This window comes from Nuphar pumila, unplaced genomic scaffold (genome assembly GCF_984573655.1).
Source record: "Nuphar pumila unplaced genomic scaffold, dmNupPumi1.hap1.1 HAP1_SCAFFOLD_1091, whole genome shotgun sequence".
NCBI classification, from domain to species: Eukaryota; Viridiplantae; Streptophyta; class Magnoliopsida; order Nymphaeales; family Nymphaeaceae; genus Nuphar; species Nuphar pumila.
In genome coordinates this window covers 1-27,782 of record NW_028323582.1, presented here as the reverse complement: position 1 = coordinate 27,782, position 27,782 = coordinate 1, and the positions used below count along the sequence as shown (strand labels likewise).

The 27,782-nt window shown below is 51.4% G+C and overlaps 1 protein-coding gene across 1 annotated transcript; it reads left to right on the top strand.

Moving 5' to 3' along the window:
• The first annotated feature begins 238 nt into the window (after positions 1–238).
• On the top strand, positions 239–26,554 carry LOC149809542 (uncharacterized). Its single transcript, XM_089994779.1, has 30 exons — positions 239–370; positions 1,010–1,339; positions 1,664–1,885; positions 2,407–2,700; positions 3,367–3,857; positions 4,450–4,714; positions 5,045–5,381; positions 5,786–6,189; positions 7,102–7,444; positions 7,733–8,019; positions 8,415–9,032; positions 9,804–10,107; positions 10,655–10,902; positions 11,562–11,948; positions 12,579–12,868; positions 13,563–13,734; positions 14,159–14,349; positions 15,090–15,258; positions 15,525–15,767; positions 16,439–16,832; positions 17,346–17,588; positions 18,271–18,491; positions 19,358–19,618; positions 19,948–20,261; positions 20,740–21,328; positions 21,821–22,087; positions 22,410–22,715; positions 23,126–23,716; positions 24,836–25,077; positions 26,065–26,554. The coding sequence occupies exons 1-30, from the start codon at positions 287–289 to the stop codon at positions 26,552–26,554; spliced, it is 9,597 nt and encodes a 3,198-aa protein (XP_089850905.1). The 5' UTR covers positions 239–286.
• Positions 26,555–27,782: the final 1,228 nt, after the last annotated feature.

Sequence of the window (27,782 nt, the reverse complement as noted above, 5' to 3'; positions counted from 1 at the left end):
ATGCAGTACTGTTGCAGAAACGCACATCATCACTCAAATCTCACCCCAATACAGGTTCCCTTGAAAACAGTCTAGATCATGCTTGCCCTCCTGATAGTTTCCCGTCCCATGAAAACGGGCAAAGAAAAAGAAAATTACACTCAGTTGGGAACCGAGCTGGCTTTTGTGTAGCTCTAGATAGGTAGCTGTCTAGGGAATCCGTTCATACTCATGTACTAGCGCTGGTTTGCAGGAAGACAGCATCGTGACAGACCTCAGCGATGCCATCGAGGACATCGAGCTGCTGATGCCTCTGATGGAGGAGATGACCAATCCCGCCCTCAAGCAAAGGCACTGGTTGGAGATCCTGGAGGAGGTGGACGCGCTGGAGGTGCTGTGCCCCAGCGAAATCGAAAAGCGTGCACACATCGCCAAGGCAAGAGAGAAAGGCGAAGAGCTTGACCTCTCAGAAGTGGTGCGTGCCGACGTAACATTACCTACACAAATCGGTGATGGTAACGGTAGCACTGATTCCCTGGTTGTTCTTGGAGTCGCCAATGTCCATGTGGATGCGGTAGTGTTGCACTGGCAGGAACAGGTGTGTACATCATCATCGCATCACATGGATAAAGGCTGGAAAAAGTCAACAAGCAACAAGGACAGCAGATTCAAAGTGTTACGGCTCATTCAACGTCAGCGGTCATAACAAACAAGCCTGTCATAAACGCGCAACCGCTCGCACAAGCTGAAACATGAAGAGAGCGCCGGTGCATGGCAGCATTGCCCCTACACAGGCCGATGCTGAGTTCCCGAAGCGCACTGGTGACGCAGCCATCCTTGATAACGTCGTCCCCAGCACTCGCTGTTGTCGCCAGGGTATTGAGCAGGTACATCATCATTGGCAGCAAAGCATCATACAGCACATGCAGTCGAATGTTGCTGACTTGCCTTGTTCGCTTCAACACTGCAAGCAAAATGCCATGCCTCGCACTCCATCATGGATGACTGGATTGCATCACCTTGTGTGCAGGTGATCAGTTTTGCGCCATTTTCCATCAACCAGCTCCTCAAGTACAAGATCATGGATCACTTGGAGGCGATCCAGGCCGTATCCATGCGAGCAAGTAAGGAGTACTCCCTGGAAAAAGCCCTTCAGAAGATGAGGGCTGACTGGGAGGGAGTCGGTTTTGTGGTGGTCCCCTACCGAGACACGGGAACCTACATCATTGGAGGGGTGGATGAGATCCAGGCCCTCTTGGACGATCAAATCGTCAAGATTCAAAGCATGCGTGCCTCGCCGTTTATCAAGCAGCTCGAGGCAACTGCAAGCAGCTGGCACGAAATGCTGAACAACCTTCAGGTACGATGCAAAGCATCTGCTACGATGCGTGGTCAAACCCCATGTCGATAGTCAGGGGTTGTGGTAGTAGTTGAGCCCTGTGCGGGACTTGGATAAGTTCATCAAGTTGATGCGAGGCGCACACTTGCAACAGCGTGTGTATGTATCAACAAGCTGAAAGGCATTACATCTATCCGCCATGCGAATGAAACCACACTGGACAATTTCTCCATCGTTTCAAGTAGTGCATGGCATTGCCAAAGTCCATGTGGATGCAGTAAAAGGGTGAACCACCATCAGCAAAGGAAGCTGCCTGACCGAGGACTGACCGGAGTAAGCCTGCAGGATATGGTGGACAACTGGCTGACTTGCCAGGCCACCTGGCAGTACCTGGAGCCAATTTTTTCGTCGCCTGACATCATGAAGCAGATGCCCGAGGAGGGGGAGATGTTCCAGCAAGTGGACGGGCAGTGGAGAGAAGTGATGGAATCCACATTCGCGGTGCCCTCCTGCATTGTTGTCGCTGCCGACAAGGAGAAGCTTGCCATGTTGCAGGAAAACAACCAGGTGCACTTCAAGAGACACAAAGAAAGGCAACAGCAAATCAATTTGTTGTGTAGACTGTGCTTGTTCCGTAGAAGACTCATAAGTCACCTTTGGGCGATGCTGCATCCCTGCGAGATCAGCTCTGGCTTTCTCGCCTGTTGTCAACGCCGCCTCGTTTGGGCTGGCGTATTCTTTCACTTTCTTTTCATCGGGTTGTCAGCCAGGTTCGCAACTGTAGAGTCTCGTGAGTGGATGATCATCTGTAGGCAATGTACATCATGTCAGGCGGATGGGGTGCCCATACATGTCGAGGCCGGCTGCCAATGCTGACCCTTTCGGCACATCAACCGTTTCAACGACGTGTCTGTTGCAGCTTCTGGACCGTATCAGAAAAGGTCTGACCAAGCATCAACTTTCCATCGCAAATGACCATTCCCGCCGGCAGACTGCATGGCGCCGCATATGCCATGCCAAACGGGCCTTATTGCGATTCTCAATTTATTGTTGATGTTGTTGTCTCAAGGAGGGTGTGTGTGTTGCAGCTTCTGGATAGCATCCAGAAGGGTCTGGCGGAGTATCTCGAGGTCAAGCGAATCGCATTCCCGCGCTTCTTCTTCCTCTCCAACGACGAGATGCTGGAGATTCTCTCGGAAACGAAGGACCCCACGCGAGTGCAGCCCCACCTCAAAAAATGCTTTGAAGGCATCTACGAGCTCGAGTTTGAGGCCAACGCCGATGTCAAGGCAATGCTTTCGGCCGAGGGTGAGCGCGTTCCACTCAAGACGACCGTCATGCCACGAAAAGCGAATGGAGCTGTCGAGCGATGGCTTGTGCAGGCGCGTGTTCTCTCTTTCTAGTACCGTCATCTAGACAATTGTCGATCAGAAGCCTTACGCGCAACGCAGTTCCAATGGTACCTATAGGAATGGTACCTAAAAGCACCAAATCCATGCAAAAGTTCATCTACGTTCCTGTCTACAAACACAGTAGAGATCTCAGGTAAAATTCTCTATCTGCCACATGTGACGCAACGCAACGCAGGGCAGCCAAAGGGCCTGCGCGAAATGCCTTAAAGGATGTGATGCACTAAGTGGGTTCAGGTGTGATTTCAAATCCGGGTTGCATGTGTTCCTGATTCTTGTCATCCTACATGTCTTGCACATGCCAAGACGCAAGTCTCAGCATCCTGCTGACTGTTGCGGAGCAGCCGCTTTCGTCAGTAAGTCAAGCTGTATTGAGTGATCACTTCTTGCTATTTGGATATATTTATAATGATGTATCAACGATAAAAGCAGGCTTGTTCCACAACGGACTCAACAAGAACAGTGCTACACTATTAATGCAATGCAAACAGCGATGCTCATGTGATCACGATGATGTATCTTTTCACAACACCGCATCACATTGACATGGGCACTGGCATGCTCAAGAACTTCGTGGGAATGTGTGATTATCACTCAGTGGCAACGCTCACTTGAAGTCTGGTATTGTGTCGTGTACAGGTGGAGGCAGCGATGGTGGAGGCACTGCATCACGTATGCACTCAAGGCGTGCAAGCCTATCCCACCGTACCCCGTATTGAATGGGTTCTCAGCTGGCCCGGCCAAATCGTCCTAGTCGTCACCGCCATATTTTGGACCAAGCAAGTCGGCGACGCGATCGCCTCCGGCCGCCCCGGCGCTTTGAAAGAGCTCGGCGACAGCAACACCGCCGATCTAAACGACATCGTGTCCAAGGTCCGTGGCAAGCTGACCTCCCTCCAGCGGTGCACTCTCTCTGCTCTCGTCACGATGGACGTGCACGCCCGCGACGTAGTTGTGCAGCTTGCTGCGGAGGGCATTGAGGGCGAGGAGAACCACTTCTCTTGGAAGGCTCAGCTCAGGATGTACTGGGAGAACACAGACCCTGAGAATCCTGAGGAGCGCAACATTCCGATCCGCATCATGAACGCCTCGGCTACGTATGGCTACGAGTATCTTGGCAACAGCTCGAGGTGCGTCCCGCAGCTCTGGGCATGACTCGCGCTCGATTTATGTTACAAATAGTTTCCAAGTAGTTCTTGGAGTTGCCAATGTCCATGGGGATATGGTAGTGTTGTAAAAAAGATACACCATCACTAAGTGCAACACCCTGAACTCTAACAGACCTAAGTATAATGGTGCGCGATGCCCCGAATAGGTTTTCAAACTTGCTTATGTTCCGTACTTGTTTGTGATGGCTCGCACTTGATAAGAGCGCACGTGCGGTGCAGAAATACACTGATTTACATTGTCTCATTTGAAAGGTGCTGGTGCAACGAAGTATGCAGCCACCGTATGCGTTTTACAGCCTGACCAGTGCATTCCGCTGTTGAGCTCTGTCGAGTGTGCGCGGACACACATGAACCGGTGACGGATCAGCACGACCTTGTGTTTCAGGCTCCCACCGGTTGCAAACGGTTCATCGACTTGAGGATCGGCCTCTAAAATACTAAGGCCTGAAACACGGGCACACATTCTCGCCTGTTGTGCGCAGCGCATGGGCATCCTACTTATCACAAAATGGTGTATCGTGGCGCGTGGTGCAACGTGTCTGCTGGCGCACAGGCTGGTGGTGACGCCGCTGACAGACCGATGCTACCGAACGCTGATCGGCGCGATTCATATGAATCTGGGAGGAGCCCCGGAGGGACCGGCAGGAACCGGGAAAACGGAGACCACAAAGGACCTCGCAAAGGCGCTTGCCCGGCAGTGCGTGGTCTTCAACTGCTCCGACACCCTGGACTATCTCACGATGGCCAAGTTCTTCAAGGGGCTGGCCGCCTCAGGCGCGTGGGCATGCTTCGACGAGTTCAACCGCATCGACCTCGAGGTGAGTCAGGTGACACGGAGCGTGTCATCATGCTTTAAACCATCAATACTGTATTGCCGCTAAGCGTTCAGTCACGCTCGAGTTCAAATCGTGACCAAGCCCCGGAAACCTCTCAACTGAAGGCATAACAAATGCGGGATATGTTTAGCATCTGACCTAGAAGTTACATAGGAAAAAGTCCAATTTGATTTACCCACGAGATCATCGTGGGCTGATTCGCACGGACATGAAGAGAACATCGGTAGGATCCGTTCAATTGTCACCGATGCCTTCCATTGACTGATGTAAACAGTTCATCAGCATAACACCGATTTGTGGAGTCTTGTGCAGGTCTTGTCGGTGGTTGCACAGCAGGTGCTGGAGATTCAGATCGCGGTGAAGAACAAGGTCAAAACCTTCTTCTTCGAGGGCTCTGAGCTGCCTCTGAGGCCGACCTGCAACGCCTTCATCACGATGAACCCTGGCTATGCCGGCCGCTCCGAGCTGCCCGACAACCTCAAGGCGCTGTTCCGGACCGTTGCCATGATGGTCCCGGACTATGGCCTCATCTCGGAGATCATGCTCTACTCCAACGGCTACCTCAAAGCCAAGGACTGCGCACGCAAGATCGTTGCAACTTACAAGCTCTGCTCAGAGCAGTTGTCCTCCCAAGACCACTACGATTATGGTGCGGTTCACTCTGTTAACACCAACAAAGATACACATGTAGATGTATCCTGCAATCGTACCAAAAGACGTTGCTGTAAGGAACATGGAAAACGTTTCGCTGACGGAACTAGTCAAATTGTATGTCTAGACAGCGATATTCTGTCTGGCCTTTCTGGGCCTTTCAAGAGACATGCTCCTCGTGTGCACTTCATGCTTCACGATTGATTTTCGTTTCCTTTCTTTTCATTGGCAGCTATGCGCATTTGCAGAGACATGCAAAGCAACGCAGCCAGCGTTGTGTTTTGCTTCATGCTCCTTCGTGCACGGTCCTTCGCATGTCATGCGTCTTCGACGTCCTGCCACTTGCATGGGGACATGGCGCAATCCCGGAGCAGTGTGTGTTATTTATGTTGCATTTCTCAGGTATGAGGGCGGTGATGGCGGTGCTGCGTGCGGCGGGCAACCTGAAGCGCACCTACCCCAACGAGGAGGAGTACATCCTCATGCTCCGATCCATCATCGACGTGAACCTCTGCAAGTTCCTCTCGCACGATGTCCCGCTCTTCCACGCAATCACCTCTGACCTCTTCCCAGGCGTTGTGTTGCCTGCACCGGACTACACCGCCCTCACCGCGGCCCTGAAGGAGCGTTGTCGGGGGGCGAATTTGCAGCTAACTGACTACTTCATGATGAAGACGATTCAGCTGTACGAGATGATCGTCGTTCGGCACGGTTTGATGACCGTTGGTCAGCCGTTCTCCGGCAAGTCGTGCTCGCTTCGAATGCTCGCAGGGGCGCTCACGGACCTCTGTGACGCAGGCGTCGAGGTCTGGTTCTGCCAGTTGCCAATTCAATTCAACGAGCTAGTCTTCATCAAGCTGATCATCTGCATTGTTTCAAACTCGGATACTTGGCTGCTTCCAGCCTGAGCCGTGGTTCTTGCTCTTATCTATGTGATGTAATGATGATCTGTGTATATTTTTACAACACTACCGCATCACATGGGCATTGGCAACTACATGAGCTGCTTGGGAATATTACATAACTCAATCAGTCATCTCACCAAAAAATAACGCCAATAACTTAAAAATCACGCCATGCCTCACCTGTCATTCTGTTTGCAACAGTTGTTGTCTTGTTGTCAACTCATTGAGTGTGCTTGATGGCTACTCTATTCGGATGCTGTATAGGGCAGTCCCGGCTTGCTAGTTATCCAAACGATGCACCCGCCAGATAGGTGCTAGCTGCGCTGAGAGCTTGCATCTGGCTTTGAAAGCGCTTGGTACAAGACATCCTCGTCTCGCCCGTTGAAAAGCGCCACGACTGGATCATTTCATTACATGCTTGAAGCTGTGTACGTGAGGAAAGCGTGATCAGGGCCATCGTTGAAGAAAGCGACAGACTCGATTGATCATTCAAGGGAAATCCAAGTCAGACGAGCATATCGGTGAATGCAAAGCTTGTTCCATAGCGTATGTTCAGAGGCAGCGGCCTCCTGCCACCTAATCTGACGACGCCTGGGTGCACCCGTGCTGTTCACTTTCTGGGAAGTCATGGAACACTTTCTTACTGCCATGCCATGGCCGAGAAGGCCGCTGTGGCTTCCCATCCATAAACACTAATAGTTATGCGGACACATAGCAGTGGACGGCGACTTACAAAAAGGGATACTCAGAAGTGGAAATGCATCCACTCATTTTTAGCAATCCCAGTGATATGCTGCCACTCCGCCTGTGCAGGGTGTGTTGTTCAACAAGGTTCAGATGCGGGTCATCAACCCAAAGTCCGTCACGATGGGCCAACTCTACGGCGAGAACGACAAGGCGACTCAGGAGTGGAAGGACGGTGTGTTGGGTTACTTTTTCCGCCAGCTCGCCAGCGAGCCGACCCCTGACCGCAAGTGGGTCACACTGGATGGCCCGGTCGACGCGATTTGGATTGAAAACATGAACACAGTGCTGGACGACAACAAGAAGCTCTGTCTGCCGAATTCGGAGATCATCAGCATGAGCTCAAGCATGTCGATGATCTTTGAGGTCGGGGATCTTGCCGTAGCTTCCCCTGCGACAGTTTCCCGATGCGGTGCGCTGCATGGCTTCAAAGTAAACTCAGACTCTGAACAGGCAATCAATGATCCAAAACCCCGTGCTCGACTGCCATCTGCCATCTGTGCACCCTGTAGTGCTTCGCAAACAACTAAATACTTGGTCGGGATTCATGAAAGAAGAAAGGAATATGGAAGGAAAACCGGGAATCATGACATGCCCTCCCCGCCGTGAAACACGGCGAGTATACAGCATGGTCTCCATGTGCTGTTCCCCACAATTCCCTTCACTATAAAATGCTGAAATTTTCATAACTTTTTTCCAGGTATGGTGTACCTGGAGCCCCATCAGCTGGGCTGGGAGCCTCTGCTGACGAGCTGGCTGGCCGAGCTGCCGACAGCGCTCGGAACAGACATGAGCCACCTCATGGATCGCCTCTTCAAATGGATGATGCCTGCTTGCTTGCGCTTTGTGCGCAAGGAGGTGCGCGAGCAGTCCCCCACCGAGGACATCGCTCTCGCGAACAACACAATGCGACTCATCCTTTCTATGCTGGATGAGTTCCAGCCACTGCCTGTGCTCGAAGGTGAAGAGGGAGAGAGCAAGCTTGGTGCGTCACCCTGTCACTTGAATTCGCATTCAAGGATGGTGATGATGTGTCTTTTGACAACACTGCCGCATCCGCATGGACATTGGCAGCTCCTTCGATCACTAGTTTATTCTGCCCGTTGAATTCGCGTGAACTCATTCAGCACGAGCTCGCAATTCATGGTATGCACATCTTTCAATTATCATTGCTGCCAGTGTCCATGTGAATGCGTTGGTGTACTAAGAAGACACAGCATGGCTAGTTTCATCATTGGTACAGGAGCTAGAGGATGACCAGATCTTGTTGACATCAAAAAGCCCAATCAGGTGCTGGCTGTCAATGCCATTGTTCAGGTCGATTGTAGCACATTTGACCACCACCACCTCAACGTGCAGGTCCGGGGGCTCTAATGGATGAGGCCGAGAAGATCAAATGGGTTGAGGCCATCTTTGTGTTTTCTGTCGTCTGGAGCGTAGGAGCTACGGGCCATGCAGCCGACCGGGCGAAATTCAACAAGTTCTTCCGCGAACTGGCTGCTGGTGGCACTCCGAAAGGCTACGAGCTCGAAGTCCCCAAGGAGCACATCCGCCTCAACACCCCGATGATGCCTGCGGGCGACACTAACGTCTTTGACTGGATGTTTGACAAGCAAAAGGTGGAGTGGCGGCTGTGGTCCGACATCGTGGAGCATGCAAACATCCCGGACGATGCAAAGTTCACCGATATCATCGTCCCCACGAAGGACTCTTGCCGTTACACGTACCTTCTGGACCTCGCGGTTCAGCACCGACAGCCGTTCTTGATGGTCGGCCCGACTGGAACCGGCAAGTCGGTGTACATGAATCGGCACCTGGTGACCAACCTTCCAAAGGATGTCTGGGTGCCGATTTTCATCACGTTTTCGGCGCGAACGTCGAGCAATATGACGCAGGATCAGGTGGACGGGAAGCTCGACAAGCGGAAGAAGGGGCTCTATGGTCCGCCGGTGGGCAAGCGAGCGATCCTCTTTGTTGACGATCTCAACATGCCGGCAAAGGTACGCGGCCATGACTGCTCACAGATGTTGGAAGCGTCGAAAGCACTGGCTTCTTGAGCTTCGTAGGTTTGCTTGATTTTCTTGTCTACTCTGCTCGCGTGTATGTGTACGAGCTCATGGCTGCACACAGGTGTCAGCAGCACTCTAGCCTTGTGTGCAGTGGCTTGAGTTGTGACTGCCTGCATGGACGGTGTGATGGCTGTGAGGGTTCAAACGTGCAGCCGTGTTTCCTTCCCCACGAGGTACCAGTGGGGAAGGAACCATGACTGCACGAACCCTCACATACTAATATAGTACCGTAGCAATACCAACAAACGGGCACTCACGGTCACGCTTCTGGACTTGCCTCCAGATTTACATAGAGAAAATGGACTGAATTTACAGGTCTGCATATAGGAAAATTATCCAAAAATTATGTCATGCTCCTAAAGCTCGCCCGTTTGTTGGTATTGTTACGGTGTAAGCGGTGATAACGTGTATGTGGCATGTGTTGACATTTTCACTCACTGCAACATCACAGTGAACGGAACCTCAGAATGTTGCTGAAGGTTCACAGCCCTAGGGAGTATCAACCCTCTTCCCAAGCAAACCGCCCCTGCATGCAGCCTCATTGCTCTACACAGCTGAATGTACATGGCAAAATATTTGTGAGGGTTCAACTACCCTTATATGTATCCAGCAGGAGCGTTGCAAAGAGCGTGTCTGATCATATGTAACGGCAGCTGCGAGATTGTGGGGCTGAGAACCTGAAAATGCGCATCTTTGGTGCAGGAGACGTATGGAGCGCAGCCCCCTGTGGAGCTTCTTCGGCAGTTCATGGACCACGGAGGCTGGTACGGCCGCGACAATACGTTCCGAGCAATGGCCGACGTCCAGGTGGTGGCGGCCATGGGGCCACCCGGGGGCGGGCGGACCTTTGTCACGAATCGCTACCTGCGACACTTCAACACACTCGCCCTCTCCGAGGTGGCTGAGGACACCCTCGTCACGATCTTCCGAACCGTGCTGGACTGGCACTTGCGGGTAGGCAGGTTCCCTGGACCAGTGCTGACTATGGCCTCTCCGATGATCTCAGGTGCGCTTCACAGCCAAGTTGCGGGAAAGCTGGCCTCAATATGCCTGTATTTGAGAAGCTCACTCGGTATGCCTGTGTTGAATGCTAGACATCTGCAGCACCACGCAGGTGGCGTGAGTGCTCTAACGAGGTTGGATTTGAGGCGTTTTGACATCCAAGGTGGTGCCAGTTTAAAGCTGCAGCACATCATGCAAATGCCCAGATGATTGGGGTGTTGTGTGATGGCGAGCCTGTTGTCCAGACCTGACTGGTCGACTGCGTTTTCCTACATTGCACCTCCTAGGTGCTCGACGCGTCCATGCTGGGGCATGTCTGAAACATAGCAAAAACTAAAGAAGTTTTCACATAATTCGGTATCTGGTTAGTTTGGCAAAACATCACGACTTTGACCTTGGCACACAACATGACTGAGTACATATATGACTCACCCGGTTGTGCACTCCTAGGAGTCACTGTTTACAGTTGAATGAACAAGTCAATCAACAGGGAGTCACAACATGTCCCCCACCCACGTATTGCGGAAAAAACATCTAGTATGTGAGCGCAGGAACCCTTGACATATATCTTTCAGCGATGAAGAACCTTTTGCCGACGCCGTCAAAATCGCACTACATTTTCAACCTTCGCGACTTTGCGCGCGTCGTGTCGGGCGTGATGCTGCTCCCCGTGAGTCAGCTGGGCGATGACGGGCCGATGACGATGCGGCGGCTGTGGGTGCACGAGGTCTTCAGAGTGTTTGGCGACCGCCTGGTGGACGTGAAGGACCAGCAGTGGCTGCTGACCTCAGTTCGAGAAGTGCGCTGCCATGCTTACTTGGAAAATGACCTTGTGAGGGCCATTTGCTTAGACCTCCATACTTTTTACATGTTTGAAGAAATTTGAAGTATATCTCTCATATTTAATAAATGAGTAGGTTTCCCACGGCTGGATGATGGATAGCAACATCTTCCACTTCAGTGCATGGCCAGATTGGATTCTGACCCCCATCAAATGTCCCCAAACTTCATTTTTCTATGCATCCAGGCCCACAATTGCAAGGTCTGGCAAAGCACTGTGCCACTTCAACTTGCAAGCAAACCTGAGCTGAGCGAGCCAGGCGAGTGAGCAAGCTGGTCTCTCTAGTACTCTTGGCTGAAGACGAGACTCACCATGCTGTATTACATGAATCATAAAGGAAAGTTGATACTTCGGACCCCCCGTTTCCGGATACCTTATCGCCGCTAACTATTCGAGCACGCTTTGATATTCAATCTCTGCTCGAAGAAATTTCAATCAAGCGGTTTTGTTCGGGTGATTTTGTTTGAATATTCAGCGGCAGCGCAGTAGATAACGCGGAGTTCTGCAAATCTGTGCTTGTCCCCCAAACAAGAAGACAATCGAGCAATGACCATCACCTCATCTACATGTTTGTCTTCGTTCTCTTTGTGCGGCGAACCTTTTGCAAATTGCTGCAGGTCGTTCTGGATCAGTTTGGGATTCCGTTCGACACGCTGATGAGCAACGTGAATGGAGGAGCGACGACAGACCTCGAACACATGCGCCGACTTTTCTTCGGGGACTACATGGACGCTGACTCAGAGCCGCATGAGCGCAGCTACTGCGAAAACGTGGACGTCAAGGCGATGATCAGCCAAATGGAGAGCTACCTGATGGACTACAACGGCATGTCCAAGCGGCCCATGAACCTCGCCATGTTTCTGTTTGCCGTGGAGCATGTTTCCCGCATTTGTCGGCTGCTCAAGCAGCCCGGGGGACATGCTCTGCTGGTAGGGGTGGGGGGGTCAGGCAGGCAATCTCTCGCGCGGCTGTCTGCTTCCGTGTGTGGCATGCCAGTCTTCCAGGTGTGCACTCACATGGACGCCACGAAGCGCTCAAACGTGACAATCAGGGTTCAGTTCGGGTGTGGCAGGTTGAGCTGTTTTTTTGTGCCTGGCGCATTTTATTTTATGGCGACGTCGGGTAGGCTTAGGTACGCTTGCCTTGGGTGGCCGTTATGCTAGTACTGAATCCCATGCAGTGATTGGAAGTGCCCATGATTATTTGGTGGGTGTGTCAAAGGATGCACCATCATCGTCATGTTGTGGCCCACGCAAAGACTGTTTTACCACTTGATGTTCTCACACCTGAGCTTGCATCTCCGATTGCCGAACAAAATGAACAGGAGGCGCAGCATCTTGCCATTCAAAGGTAGATCCCGGTCATCACACATCCATGTGCTTGCGGAAATGTAGTTGCAGGCAAGTACTTCTTTACCATGGCTGACCACCGCTCAGTCAGTCTCACCCATTTCGGCTGGGGAGTTCTTTACTCTACACTTTACTATATCTTTGCCGTGCACGGACAGTCTCGGTACATATTGCACAGCAGTAGTGACATACCCCGTGTGAATGAATTCTACCGTCCAGTGATGTCAGCTTCTGTCATAAAGTGTCTGATATTCCTTTTACGTTGGGTAAAATATCGCCCTGTAGGTTGAGATCTCAAAAAGCTACGGAAAGAATGAGTGGAGGGAAGACCTGAAGAGCATCCTTCGCAAGGCAGGGGCAGACATGAAGTCCGCGGTCTTCCTGTTCACGGATACCCAGATCAAAGATGAGTCGTTCGTCGAGGACATCAACAACATCCTCAATTCGGGGGAGGTGCCCAACATGTTCCCCTCGGACGAGAAGATGCAGATTCTGGAAGCTGTGAGACCCGAGGCAAGCAAGAAGAAGTTGGAGAGTCCTGCAGAGCTGTGGGGCTTCTTTGTGGAGCAGTGCAGGTTTGCAGCTGCCCAGATGATCAAATAAAGAAAAGCAGAAAGAAAGAAACCGGTATCACGCCATGGCCATGTCTCCCACGTCGTAGACGAGGAGACGTACCCAAGGATGATGTTATTTTGTAAGTTTTTGCAACACTACCGCATCTACATGGAATTTCTCCACTTCAAGATGGGAGATAACACAAATCAATTGTTGGTCACGCTATTCCATCACCGTCGTTGGCAAGGGGGGCTTATCCAAGGGGCTTCGGTTTTATGCTGGGGTCAGATCGGGGCGTTCCTCCCACAAAGGCAGGCGCTCGTTGAGAAAGAGCGCACCGCGGTATCTCAGGCCTAGTACTCTGAAGAGTTTGTCGAAGGCGCGTGAAGCCATGTCTACCCTGTTGATGACGCCAGGGTCTGGTCTGCAGGGTGGTGAGCAATCATACATTCACCCCTGCTTTTGACGTGCGGCGCAGGTCTGCAATTGACGTTGTCTAGTCTGGAACACACTAGATACATATTGTAGTCGGTACCCTGTAGCTGGAAACATCTCTGGAGATAATTACTGATTGCGTGGAGCTGTGAAAAACCTCCATGCATGAATTCCCACTTACCACAATTGATGCACTGGCGACAAGCGGCTGTGGTCATTGTAAAGCATAATATCTGGCTGTCACTTCATCTGAACGATGCCGTTGCCATTTCGCTGCAGACAGAAGCTACACGTCATTCTGTGCATGTCGCCGATCGGGTCGGCGTTCAGAGATAGGCTGCGAGCAAACCCATCGCTTGTGAACTGCTGCACGATTGACTGGTTCCAGGCATGGCCGAACGACGCCTTGGAAGCTGTGGCAGACAAGTTCCTCAAAGAGATGGACCTGCAGGTGCGTCCCACACTCTCTGCCACGTAGCCTGTGCATCCTTTGAATCATGAGGACGTGGAATGACTGAAATGTCAAAGGCATTGCTATTGCCACCGGTTAGGGTGTTTGGCCAAATACTGCTGCTGGCAAGTGGGGGCCTGCACCTCGCAGAATGGTATTGATCTGTCCAGTCTGAGCATGGACAGATTTCTCATGCCCATCTGAACTTGACTGCTCAATGCCGTTAGTTTCCGCCCAATTGATCAGAAATGAGTGAATCAAACAATCTATCTATCCATCTCGAGAACCACGCCATGTCTCCAAGAGCACCTGTGGCGCTGAGAGGGACATGCCCAAGGGGCTTTGGTCTCAGGCCGTAAGATTGGCAGGCTGCTGGAAAGTGGGGTGCGCCACCCCCCCTCAAATTCCTGTCGCGGATCTGCAGGCAAGCGAGCGCCCCATCATTGTGAGCCTCTGCCAGTCCGTGCACAAAAAGGTTCAGAGCGTGTCCGAGGACTTCTTCACCGAGCTCGGCCGCAAGAACTACGTCACTCCGACATCCTATCTCGAGCTCATCAACATGTTCCAAACTCTTCTTGAGGCCAAGCGCGCGGACAATCGACGGATGAAGAACCGGTGCGCTACCAACGCAGTCGGTTATCATGGGTGGGAAAGTTACTTGGCCCATTACCAAGTGGTAAAATTCCAAGGTTCTTGGGGGAGGCATGGCGTAATAAGCAATTTATTTATGTATCATATTTAAGCAGCGCTTGCAATCGCCAATGCCCATGTGAGTGCGGTAATGCTGTAAAGAGATACACTCGTCATATGTGGTAGCCGTATGTTATCTTCAAAAGCGCAATTCTGTCACTTTCATGCGAGTTCGTATGTCACGACCTAGCACGCTATGAATGATGCTTTGTGTAACAAAGCTACTGCAACTACAAGGAATTTGGCAACTCCAAGGGTTTCTGAGTTGGTGTTCCGGATGAATCGTCAAGCAGAGTTCACCTCTCTTTAATAACAGGAAGTTGGGCAGACAATGCTGGCTCGCATGACTCAGCTCTGATAGAGCAAGCAATGCATCATGGCTCAAGTTTGTGCCAATGAACAAAGAGATGTTGAACCATAACGACTGAACCAATGCCGTTATCCAATATTGGGATGACAGCTTCGCTGCATCTGTCGAACATAACGGCGCTGGTTCAGTTGTTATGGTTCAACAAGAGACACTGTAGGAAGAGGCTGACGGACCGGTGAAATCCAGGGAACAATGCATGACATGCTAGACTGTCATCTACGAGATAGTTCAAAGGTTATTGATCAAGGGCCCTGCCAGAATCTATCATCTCAATTGTGACGGCCATGGTGCGCAGGTATGTTGTTGGGCTTGAGAAGCTGGATGGGAGCGCTTCGCAAGTGGCCAGCATGCAAGAGGAGCTTGTGGCTCTGCAGCCGCAGCTGGTCAAGACGGTCGGCGAGGTGGGCGAATTGATGACCAAAATTGCGAAAGAGAAGAAGGAGATTGTCGAACCAAAAGCCGAGGTGAGCCAAACTGACGACGATGCATGCTCCTTTGTAGTTACAACACTCTCCTATATTCATTTTTGCGACATAGTTGAAAATGCACGGTGAAGTGGGCCCGGCAGGCGTTCGTCGGCGTAGTGCTCGCTTGCGTGGACCTGCCGTGTTCCCCGTTGATTTCTCTTTGGTTTTCTTTTCAGCACTGAAACGGCCCTTATGCCCTCGCACATTCAGGCAATACTTGCCATCACTCACGCTTGACATCACTCATGATGAATTGTGCACAGGTGGTCAAAGTGGAGGAGGCCAAAGCCCAAGCCAAGGCAGACGCAGCAAAGGCCATTAAAGATGAGTGTGAGGGCGACCTCGCTGTGGCAATGCCGATTCTCAACGATGCGCTGTCCGCGCTCGACACCATCAAGGAGGCGGATGTGAACTACATCAAAAAGCTCGGAAACCCTCCTCAGGCGATCAAATTCGTCATGGAGGCCGTCTGCGTCATTCTGCAAGTAAAACCTGCCAAAGCCAAGGTGAGCTTCACTTGCAAATTAGCTCTCCTTATACCGTATTGCCGCTAAATATTCAACCGAGATTGACCGTTCAAAAAATTTTCATCCTAAATCTCCAGAAAATTTTGGTCAAAAAATAGTGATTTTTACCATCTGATTTTCGGGGCTATCATAATAAATAATCCTGATTTATTGTACCTACGATTGAATGGTTTGCGGGATTCGGACAAAGTTTGAATATTAGCGTGATTGAATAGTTAGCGGCGATACGGTAACTCGTTTCTTTGTCTGTCGCATGGCGGCCTGGATTGCGTTTCGCTCCCTTGGCACAGTATCTTGAGGTATGGCATAACTCAGATAATGTCCGATCAGTTTAGGCGTAAGATCAGCCATGCCGGCCCTCTCGGTTGGCGCATTTTTCTTTCCCATATGAAGCGCCGACTTGACCGCAGAGCGATTGGAAAGGAAGGTACAGTGCATTCAGACGAACAACTCGTTCCTTGCATTTGCCTTGCATATTTTGGTTGCTTGCAATGCTGCCGCGCCAGACAATATGCCACATAACAACAACCTGCAGCACAACCATCAGCTGCGCAAACGGGGAAACAGACAACTGGGGGCCGAGCGCTGGAAATCTGCTTGCCAAAGGAGTCTTTTGCTCCCATGAATGACAACGCTCGATGAGCTTTCAGGACGAGAGCGGCAAGTCAGTTGATGACTACTGGAAGCCGTCGGTCGCGCTGCTGAATGAGAAGGACTTTCTCCAACGCCTCAAGACGTACGACAAAGACAACATCAACGTCAAGGTCATCGAGGCGATCCGAAAAAAGTACACCTGCGACCCCAACTTCACGCCCGAAGTTGCAAAAAAAGCTTCTGCTGCCGCGGAGGGGCTGTGCAAGTGGGTGCATGCGATGGATAAGTACGAGTCGGTGGCCAAGGTGGTTGCACCGAAGAAGGCAAAGCTTGCGGAGGCAGAGGGGCAGTTTGAGGAGGTGATGGTGGGCCTGAGGGCGCTTCAGTCCGAGCTGAAAGGGCTCATGGATAAGCTTGCCAAGATGGAGAGCGACCTTGCTGCCAACACGGGTGCGGTGCATCTGACAAGATGCTGAGAATCAACGCTTCGTCAGAACGTGGGGTTTGCGGGCCCGGAAGCCCAAAATTGCAAGCTTTCTTGAACCGCAAATGTGGATCCCATTTGGTAGTAAGGGTAGCACTGATTCCCAAGTAGTTCTTGGAGTTGCCAATTTCCATGTGGATGCGGTAGTTGTGAAAAGATACATCATTACTGCACATAGATCATGGCAGGTGACAGCACATTCGAAGTGAAAAAGATACATCATCATCATCATTGGGTAAAGAACTGCTGAGAACCGCAATACACTTGAGCAAACACGCCGAGAAGGAGCAGCGTCGACATCGGGCGAGACCATGGTGTTCCTTTTTTAGATCTTTGTACTTGAATACATTGAGCGAGAATGATTCCGCTGTTGTTAGCACGAGAAATAGTCATCTGTGAATACAATGTGCGTTTAAAGTGTTCCTGCCTGACAGATAAAGAAAGGAGCAGCCCCAAAAGACGTTCCCAGCGCTGTGCAGAGAAGAAGAACAACCTGGAGCACGAGGTGCAAATGTGTTCCGTCAAGTTAGAGCGAGCGGAGAAGCTCATAGGGGGCCTGGGGGGGGAGAAGAGCCGCTGGACGGGGGCTGCAGAGGCCCTCGAGCGCGCTTATGGGGACCTCACCGGTGACATGCTGCTCTCCGCGTCTGTGATTGCCTACCTCGGAGCCTTCACGTCGGCGTTCCGGACTCGAATCATCTCCGAGTTTGTACAAATGTTTGGTGCGTGACGATGATGCTTCTTTTCACAACACAGCAGCATTCCCGAACAGAGAGTGATGATGCTATGATGATGTATCTTTTCACAACACTATTGCATCAACATGAACATCAGCAACTCCAAGAAGTACTTGGATATCAGTGCTACCATTACTGTCACCCGAGGCAAGCGTACCTGGACCCGATTTCCCTTAGCCACAGAGAGAAGTGTTGTGATTTGCAATCGATCATGCAGCACGACTACATTGCCCTGAAGGGTGCAATATGACTATTCGAGGAGCTCTTAAGCGTTGAATACTCTGTGATAGAGCCTTGGAGGCCTCAAAGACTTCAAATGAGACACACCCCAGGTGTGGGCTGACTGGCAGCCATTCATCTGAGATGCTATGAATGCCTTCAAGTGCACAAATCAGCCAGAGTTTATGCCATGTGCTCTGATGAAGATTTTGGCAAGGATCAATGCGCTCTGCTGCGATTCCCCAATTGAAGGTGTTGCAACAAAGCAGTGGCCTGGATGCCAATCCAACTAGAAACAGCCACCCAGCAATGCAGGAAGTCAATGAGGTTGACAGTTGACGGACGGTCAACGGCTCTGACAATCCAACCCTCGATGATAATAATCAGATTGGAACTGGTCGTTTGGGAAGTCCCTGCAAAGCAATTTGTTTTCTTGTGCGCTCTGCAGGCAAGACCGCGCTTTCCTTCACAAAAGACTTCAGTATGAGTGCCAAACTTGGGGAGCCCGTCAAGATCCGAGAGTGGCTGATTTCCGGCCTCCCCAACGACGCATTTTCCATCGAGAACGGCATTATGATCGCCAATGCCCGTCGCTGGCCGCTCTGCATCGACCCTCAGGGCCAAGCAAATAAGTGGATCAAGAACATGGAAAGAGAGGCCAACGTCCAGGTGTGTGTATCGATCAAAATAAAATACAATAACATAATAATAAAATAGAAACCAGTCGATAATCACGCAAGGTGCCCGAGTGGTGCGGCAACTTTTCCATCAGCCTGTTGGAGCGTCGCCAGGCCATTTCATTTGCTGGCAAAGATGCCTAAATGCATGAATGTTGGCGCTAGCTGCGTGTGGAGACAAAGTCTGGTAAGGCAGTGCCGCGAGTCAACGAAATGGGCGTCTGGCGGCTAGGTCGAAGGTTTGCGTAATGCATGCATGTGTGTGCGTGTGGGTTATCATGGAGGCTCCTTGCTGTGACTGCCACGTTGAGGACGGCAGTCAGTGAGATGAGACTTTTGAACTTTAGGTTCTTGGCAAGACAGGTTAAGCGGACACAGATTCTCAAGTAGTTACTTGGAGTTGCCAATGTTCATGTGGATGCGGTAGCGTTGTAAAGAGATGCATCTTCATCAGAACGGTAGTACATTAGAATCCCTCTTGGAGAGCACCGATGTTAGAAATTGGATGCCGGTTCAGCAAATGTGTTTATGTGAATGCCCGTACACATCCGCCATGGTGTCGCTGCAGACTTGTGCTCACAATGTAGAATGGGCGGATGTGTTTTACAGATGATACTATAGCCGGCTGCCGTGACCGGTTTTAGCTTGCCAAAGGCACTCCTCAGACGGCATGGAATGATTACCTAAGAAACACAGCACACGGAATACATGTAGGCTTCGGGTCGACGGTCAGGGTCAATGCATGAGCTGTGCTCCAATCGAAGGGCTCACCGAATCCACCTGTGAGATTGTCAACGCGAGCGAAGGGCAGCAATCGATGGCGCGTATGGTTTTTTTTAGCGTGCGTGATTATTGCAGGTGATCAAGCTGAGTGGAGGGGGTGAGTACATCCGCGTTTTGGAAAACGCGATCCAGTTCGGCCTTCCAGTGCTGCTGGAGAACATCGGAGAGGAGCTGGACCCCACCCTTGAGCCCCTGCTTCTGAAGCAGGTATTCAAGCAAGGGGGCGTCAGCTGCATGCGGCTCGGGGACAACACGATTGAATACTCCGAGGAGTTCAGGTTCTACATCACCACCAAGCTCCGCAACCCGCATTATCTGCCTGAGATCGCCGTCAAGGTGCTACCCCGCCTTCAGCAAGCTGTCTGGCTCCATGGGGTTTTTTTTGTGAGCTCGTCGCCTGTGCAGTGTGGCCGAAAATGAGTGCACTGTCTGTGTCTAGGTCCCCAACGACATCCCACGCGCGTTTACGCCACCAAATGAAACTTGTAGTGAATCACAATTGAGGCTGATTGTTCTCTGTTTCAGCTCGGTGTTTCCCTTGCTGTTGCCTACGGCTCCTCTAGTTCCCAGATGTGCCCTGGCGGTCGCCGGTATACCAATATCTTCATTGCATCGTTCACAGATATGCGAAGGGTGAGTCTCTGACGACGCCTCGTCACGTTCAGGTCACTCTTCTCAACTTCATGATCACTGTGCAAGGTCTCGCCGACCAGCTCTTGGGTGTTGTTGTTGCCACGGAGCGGCCTGACCTGGAGGAGCAGCGCAACGCACTCGTCGTGCAATCCGCGGAAAACAACCGAAAACTGACGGAAATCGAGAACAGAATTCTCGAAGTGCTGTCCTCGTCGGAGGGGAACATTTTGGAGGACGAGTCAGCCATTGGCATCATCACAGCCGCCAAGTCGACTGCAAACGACATCGCGGAGAAGCAAAAGCTAGCGGCGGTGACGGAGGCGGAGATCGAAGAGGCTCGTGTTGGGTGCGATTCGTGCCAGAGTCCTCGAGACAGAGCCCTCTGGACGCCGGTTGAAAAAGGAAAAGCGGTTTTCCAGACCAAAGCTGTTTGAACGAGGTCCAAAACACACTTTACAGTTCGAACTCCGTTGTGTCATGTCCTCGTAGGCATAGTGCTCGCTTGCGTGGACCTGGCGTGGTTCCCAATTGGTTGCTTGTCCTTTTATTTTTGTTTCACACATGAGGGCAAGCGCTCTTGACAGGTTGTGAATCCTCTGAACAGGAGCCCGGTGCGGAGAGTACACCCCAGAAAACGCCTCGTTTGTCCTGTTTGCATCTATGCTTTCAGCACACGTGTTTCTGAGTACCTTTTGCCGTCCAAAGAGCGCCTGAGGCAAGGGCAAAACCAGTTACGCCTGCATAGTGTAACCCACATCTATTGCATCCCATACCATGCCCAGGTCGTACCATACCCAGGGCGTAGAAACATGATGTTTATGCAGGTACAAGCCTTGCGGCGCATACACTTCGATTCTCTTCTTCTGCATCTCGGACCTTGCCAACCTCGACCCCATGTACCAGTACTCCCTCCCTTGGTTTGTCAACCTCTTCATCAACTCTATCAAGCTGGCCGAGCCTGCCAAGATCCTGCCCTCCCGCCTCGACAACATCTATGCGCACTTCACCTACTCCCTCTACTGCAACGTCTGCCGATCGCTCTTCGAGAAAGACAAGCTCCTCTTCGCATTCCTCCTCTGTTGCCGAATCCTCGAAAGTAAGGGCAAAATCGATAACGACGAGTGGCTCTTCTTGCTCATGGGGGGGCTGGGAGACGCTGGAAACCAGGTGAACCCTGCTCCGGAGTGGCTGGTAGACCGTGCATGGAAGGACATCTGCAAGCTCTCAAGGCTGCCGAGCTTTGCAGGATTGAAGGATAGTGTTGCTGAGCGGCCAGCGGAGTGGCGACGGCTGTATGACTCAGCGGCGCCTCAACGCGAGGAGCTGCCCGGTCACTACAACCACATGGACATGTTTAAGAAAATGCTCGTCACGCGATGCATTCGCCCGGACAAAATCACACCCGCCGTGCAGGTGTGTGTTCGTGGGTTGTGTGTTGCGCAAGCGCCAAATGCGTAACTTGTGTAGAGACTCAAAATTGTGTATTTCTAGCATTGTTGCAATTGCTTTGGTACTGACTGCAGTTGTGCCTTACCCCTGGTTTTCATTGTTGGATGAAGGATTAAGCTGAACACGAACTGGCGATTGCAAACGCTGAGGGGTGATGAGGCAAGTGTAGTCGTCATGTACAGATCACTCATTAACTTTCTCTTCTCTTCTTCGGTCTCTTAGTTCTCTCCGAGGTGATCTCGGGGCTGACTGTTCAGGTACGATTGCCTGCATGTGTGTACGGCAGTATGCGTTGCTGATTCGTATATCACCAAACGTGATTCGCCGTCTATGTCAAGCAATCCTGAGCGACACATGCCCCGCCATACTATCAGTTGCTGCTCTGACAACGGAAGTTCGCGCGCCACAACAGGTGCCCTTTGGGGGCTCAATGACTCAGATCCCAGTCACGTGCAGGAGTTTGTCGAGAAGCACATGGAGAAGAAGTACGTAGAGCCTCCAGTCTTCAACCTCGGGGCGTGCTACAACGACTCCAGCTCCGTCACACCACTCATATTTGTGCTTTCGGCGGGCTCCGACCCCACCGCAGCTCTGCTGCAATTTGCGGCGGAGAAAGAGATGGATTCGCGCCTCAACGCGATCTCTCTGGGCCAGGGCCAAGGCCCAAAAGCTGCAAAGATGATCTCCGAAGGGGCCACCGCAGGCAACTGGGTTGTTCTGCAGGTTTGTGTCACTTCATTTTGTTGTTTGTTTGTTTAGTGCCCTGCAATAATGTTGTTTCCCTCAATTAAATGTCGCTATTCCTGCTTGTTCTTATCCACACAAACTATGGTAAGTCAGGCTCTTCCAGGTACATGCTTGCGTCAGGTGGTGGTTATGGTAGCACGGATTCCCAAGTAGGTGCTTACAGTTGCCAATGTTGATGTGGAGAATGAGGAGTATGGGGTGATGGGAGATAGCAGCATGGGCACCGCACACTGCTGATACCCTGATCTGCAACTGCACTCACTCGTAGCAAGCTACCAATCAAAGATGCCTCTCGCAGAATTGCCATCTAGCGCCCTCGTGGATGCCAAGCCTCGACAAGATCTGCGATGAGCTCAAACCCGAGGAAACTCACCCTGACTTTCGCCTATGGATGACCTCGTACCCTTCTCCAAAGTTCCCGGTCAACATCCTCCAAAACGGAGTCAAGATGACCAACGAACCTCCGAAAGGCATCCGAGCAAACATGCGCCGATCGTTCCACTTGGAGCCAGTGGCTAGCGAAGAGTTCTTTGATGGCAGCAACAAGCCTCAGAATTTCAAGAGGCTTCTCTTCAGCCTCATCTTCTTCCATGCCCTTGTCCAGGTATGTCCCGCAAATGCCACCAACCAATCTTCCCGTTGCCCTCGATGCAGCTGCTGTCTCACGGCATGCAACCGGAGGTCTGGGCAGACTGTTGGGGCAGCGTTTACGTCGCCGAATGGTTCATGGCGTGATTTCCAGCCGTTAAGCCGTTCTCTTTTGATTCTGCTGGCCCCCCTCCAGATGGCAGGATGATTCTCTCAGACGCGGCTGTGGAGAATCATCATTGCAAATCATTCGTTCATGGTCAGTATCCATCACTTTCCTCTGTTGCCGTCATCCTGTGTCCTCAAGCAAGCCGTGTATGATGCATACTCATGGTTTATCTTGCGACGGAGGACTACCCCATCCACATTTCATAGAAACTTGAACTGTGTGCATATAAATTGCCAGAAAACACTCGCCGTGTGCAGGAGCGACGTAAGTTTGGCCCTCTCGGATGGAACATTCCGTACGGCTTCGACGACGGTGACTGGAGGATCTCAGTGCGTCAGCTGCAGATGTTCCTGAACGAGAATGAGTCAGCGCCGTTTGACGCGCTCCGCTACGTCACTGGGGAGTGCAACTACGGAGGTCGCGTCACGGATGACAAGGACCGCCGCCTCCTATCCACCCTCGTGGCAAACTGCTACCATCCCGCCCTGCTGGAGTCCGATAGCTATCAGCTATCTGCCAGTGGCACGTACAAGTGCGACTGGGCCGGTGATGCGTCACGCGCTGATATGCTCGCCTTCCTCGACACGCTGCCTATCTTGCCGCAGCCTGAGGCGTTTGGCTTGCATTCAAACGCAGACATATCCAAGGACCAGAACGATACAGTGGCGTTGTTTGCGTCACTGCTGGTGGCGGGGGGGGCGGGCAACGGAGGGGGGGGGGGCTCCTCGGATGTGGAGCACCGTGTTGCAGGGGTTGTGAAGCAGTGCATGGAGACGCTTCCACAGGTTTTCGACATTGAAGCTGCCAGTCTCAAGTTCCCCGTCCGTTACGACGAGTCAATGAACACGGTGCGCAACCAGTGCTTTGCCAAAATGGATCTCGAACCACATTGTTGTCCCAAAAACTCATAAGTGTTTGGGTTTCTGGATTCGAAAAATCAGACAAAACGCTGCGCGAAATCCTTGCTAGTCGCACCTTTGCGGGCATTCGCTCGCTGTCAACGCAGAGTTGAGTACGCCTGTGTATCATATTCTATTCACACTATGTTTCAAGGCCTCGATGCTACTCGGTCTCTGTGCTAGCAATGCACTTGCGTTTACTTTGGTTGGACTGCAGCCTGTAAGCTTGCCAACGTGCCTGTGCCCACGTGTGCCTGTTAGATCGTCTTGGCTCTATCGATTACGAACACTGAGTCCCTCGACCGCGCTGCGCGCTCTCAGCCTTGTCCGGCATGCTATCTACCTTGTCCGGCATGACCTCAGGTTGAATTCAGAGCATGCACACAGCCGTGGTACTGTCCTCGACATGGCGTGTAGCGTGCTACTTGCATGTGTTTTCGTGTCTCGGCGTCTTGCGTGCGCAAGAAACCCCTCGGAACTTCACTGCTTCAGGAGGCGCTCTTTTGTTTTTCATGGCCATACGCATTCTGGCTTCAGGCTTGGTTGGATGCTTGGACGCATACCTGGACGACTTTCTGTAGGTAGAGGTAGCTGCCGCTCTGTTCCCTTGTGTGTAGCTAGTCATTGCTCCATGTAAGCTGTGGTTCAGCGGGCACCACGGAGCTTCACATAAGATCATTATCAAATTGTATCCTTTACAACTCTACCGCATCAACTTGGCATCTCCAAGAAGTACTTGGGAACCAGAGCCACCGTCACCATCATCTGAGGCAAGCGTGCCTGGACCACCCTCGATCACCATAGCCTGTCCTGTCATGTCTGACACTAGAAAATATCTAAACATGTGACAGTCTAACCTGCTTTGTGAACCATCATCGCTTTCATGGCAACCTATGACCATGTCGTGCATTGTTCACCCACCGATTCATCAATCAAGCTGTTCTGTGATGACGGTAGCCCGCCATAATGATCACCATGCTATGTCAAATGCATAAGTTATGCCTGTTGGGGAATATATGATGCCACATGGTAGCTTATCAGAGAGTAATTTACCGTATATTTGTGCAGGTTCTCGTGCAAGAGATGGTCCGCTTCAATCGGCTGCTCAGCGTCATGATCACCTCCCTCAAAAATATCGACCTAGCTATTCAGGGGTTGCTGGTCATGTCCAGCGACCTGGAGGCTGCCTATATTTCCATCTCGGTCAACCAGCTACCTGCCATGTGGGCCAAGGCCTCCTACCCGAGCCTGAAGCCTCTGGGATCGTACCTCGAAGACTTGTACCGGCGACTGAAGATGCTTAACGACTGGTGAGTTTCTTTGGAATGCTAATCTGTCAAGGCAGCTTGAATTGCCATCGTGTTTGGTCAAATCGTGTTGTCTGGACTAAGAAATTGGGAGCGATAAGTAAATACAAAATCAAGCACTTATCATGCGACGTATAAAGAAACTGAACAAATTGTGCATGCTACATGTGGTGCGGTCCAAGATTGGGGAGAACCGTATATTGCTTGACTTGGAGCATTCCAGTGCACAGGCACAGGCACCTTGTCATTGGCTCATTCAGGGTTGCATCTATATAACATAATGCCCCAATGTTGAGATGCACAACATCACCTGTTTATCAGGCAGCATATACACGACATTATAATGTGACATGATAGGCTGGTGATGTAGTCCATCCACTGAGCGATATGCAACCATTCCATCCACTGGAATGTAGCCAGGCGTTCCTAACGCGACGCAGTGTTCCTATCTCCCATGCAATACCTAACACCATGTGACATGCACCTAACAATCTGCAACACTAAATCCTTTAAATGAAATAAATCAATCAATTACCATGCCATGCCTCCCCTCCGTTGCACCTCCGGAAACATGGGGCCCCCATTCCATGCTTCTAGCATGTTGAGGCCACAGATGGCAGTGAATGATACGCCTGTAAGTCATTCTCATAGCAATTAATGGGCTGCATGAAATGCTCATGTTCGATCTTGTGCATTTCCTCGTACCACAAAAGGGGTTGGGAAATACTAAGCTGTGCATGGCCAACGCAGAGCTAGCTGTTCTGGCTTGCCAAGGGTTATTATGGCCTTAGTCGCCTATGTATGCTTGGCGAGGTTCCCGACTGATTTTCTTACCGTTCTTTCCTGTGTGCCACCGCGTGCGTTTGAATCTGAGCAAAGAGCCTCGGCAGCACGATTTGAACAGCCGGCAAACATGCAATGGTAACAAGAGTGTTGGTGTCCCACAGAAACTTTGTGCACTCGCAAATTTGACTTGAAGTCGACCTGCAGGTACACGAACGGCATGCCGCCGATTTATTGGATGTCAGGGTTCTTCTTCGTGCAGTCATTCCTCACCGCAGGCCTGCAGAACTATGCCCGGAAACACAAAATACCGATCGACATGGTCACGTACGACTTTGGCATGATGGACGTGGACGAAACGAAATACACCGAGGGACCGGAGGCCGGGGTCTACTGTTATGGGCTGTACCTAGAAGGTTGCGGATGGGATGCGGACGCGGGCCAGCTTTGCGAGTCGCAGCCAAAAGTCATGTTTTGCACCGCCCCGTGCATGTATTTGAAGCCCATGGAGAGCTCCTTGTTGCCGCGGTATCCGCATTATGTGTGTCCTGTGTACCGTACTGCTGAGCGCAAGGGCGTGCTCGCGACGACGGGGCACTCAACCAATTTCGTCATGTTCGTGAAGATGCCCACAGACAAACATCAGAGCCACTGGACGATGCGGGGCGTTGCCATGCTGAGCGGCCTGTCAGATTAGACTTTGGCGGACTCCGAAGGCTTTCAAAATTCAAACTTTGAATGTAGAGTAGCATGCGGCAATCGACGTGAATGACGTGATACAATTCACTTATTCAGCAAACCATTAAAGACCATCGAAATGCCATGTTTCCGACTGTAAATAGAGGTGTCACATGCAGTGCAGAACATACAAGCGGGATAAGGCCCTATGCAATAGTTCATCTACCACCACTGTAAATGGCGTGTTGAGAGATATAGGTCATAGCCACGTCCTTGCGAGCATGCCAGTACCTGCCGTTGCCTGAACAAAAAGCGAATGGCATGCTTGTCCAAAGCGTGATTCTCGGCTGATTGACGCTAACAGAATGTGCAACGTTGTCCTCACTTCTCACTTGGACATGCACTGAGCAAGGCATAACTTAACAGCATAGGCCTACCGACCGCGCAAAGACATAGTCTCGTACTGTCAGAGTTAAAGCTTTCTCTCCAAGGTACGAAATGCTTGTGGGTATGCGTTCATTGTTGTCTTCATCATGGCATCGCTGCGTCATGCAAGAGCTGAGCAGGGACAGACACAAGTGACGACCTGCAGAGTTTGCAGAAAGGGTGAGTGTTTGAAGTATCCATTGCTCAGACTGTGAGCTTGAGTGAAACTGCAGTACCAACGCTGTGCTGTCCCCGGCTGGCCTGAACCAGCCGTGACAACGAATAATGGCAGATGTTACAGTGCCAGGATCGAAGAATACAGGCTGGCCTGATCAGCCGTTTCAAAGAAGAATGGCAAATGTTGACAGCGCTGGAATTAAAGGCAGACTTTTCCGTGTCCATTGACCATCTCGAAGCGCGAGAGTTATAATATCGTACGATCGATTGATACTCTGACGAGGGAGAAGGGACCAGTGGGCCTTTGAGAGAGAGCACACAACAGCTTTATTTTCCCAAATTTTGCAGGCCGTTCCTTCACATCATGCAACAAACGGCAGAGTGTTGGCCTCGCAATGATGCCACGCATGCGCCAACATGCTTGTCGATGTTTCATGATATGTCTACGTACTTGGGCGAAAAAGAAAAGAAACGAAAACCGATCGGGAAATCAATCGGCGACTCTCAGTCGCCGTCACGACCATCCCGCCTGCGATGGAAGGTGCGAATCTGATCAAACTGAGTTTGAAGCACATTGCATGTACATTCATAGCTTCGCATATCTGTATACATATCTTGGTGTGCATCCTTTCACCAATAGTGCT

What these genes read in the sequence shown, in the direction of transcription:
- LOC149809542 (XM_089994779.1), top strand. Translation starts at nt 287, where the DNA reads ATGCCTCTGATGGAGGAGATGACCAATCCCGCCCTCAAGCAAAGGCAC. An exon ending in AAATGCTGAACAACCTTCAG is followed by an intron (nt 1,340 to 1,663) that starts GTACGATGCAAA and finishes GTAAGCCTGCAG; the next exon opens with GATATGGTGGACAACTGGCT. An exon ending in TCAACCGCATCGACCTCGAG is followed by an intron (nt 4,715 to 5,044) that starts GTGAGTCAGGTG and finishes AGTCTTGTGCAG; the next exon opens with GTCTTGTCGGTGGTTGCACA.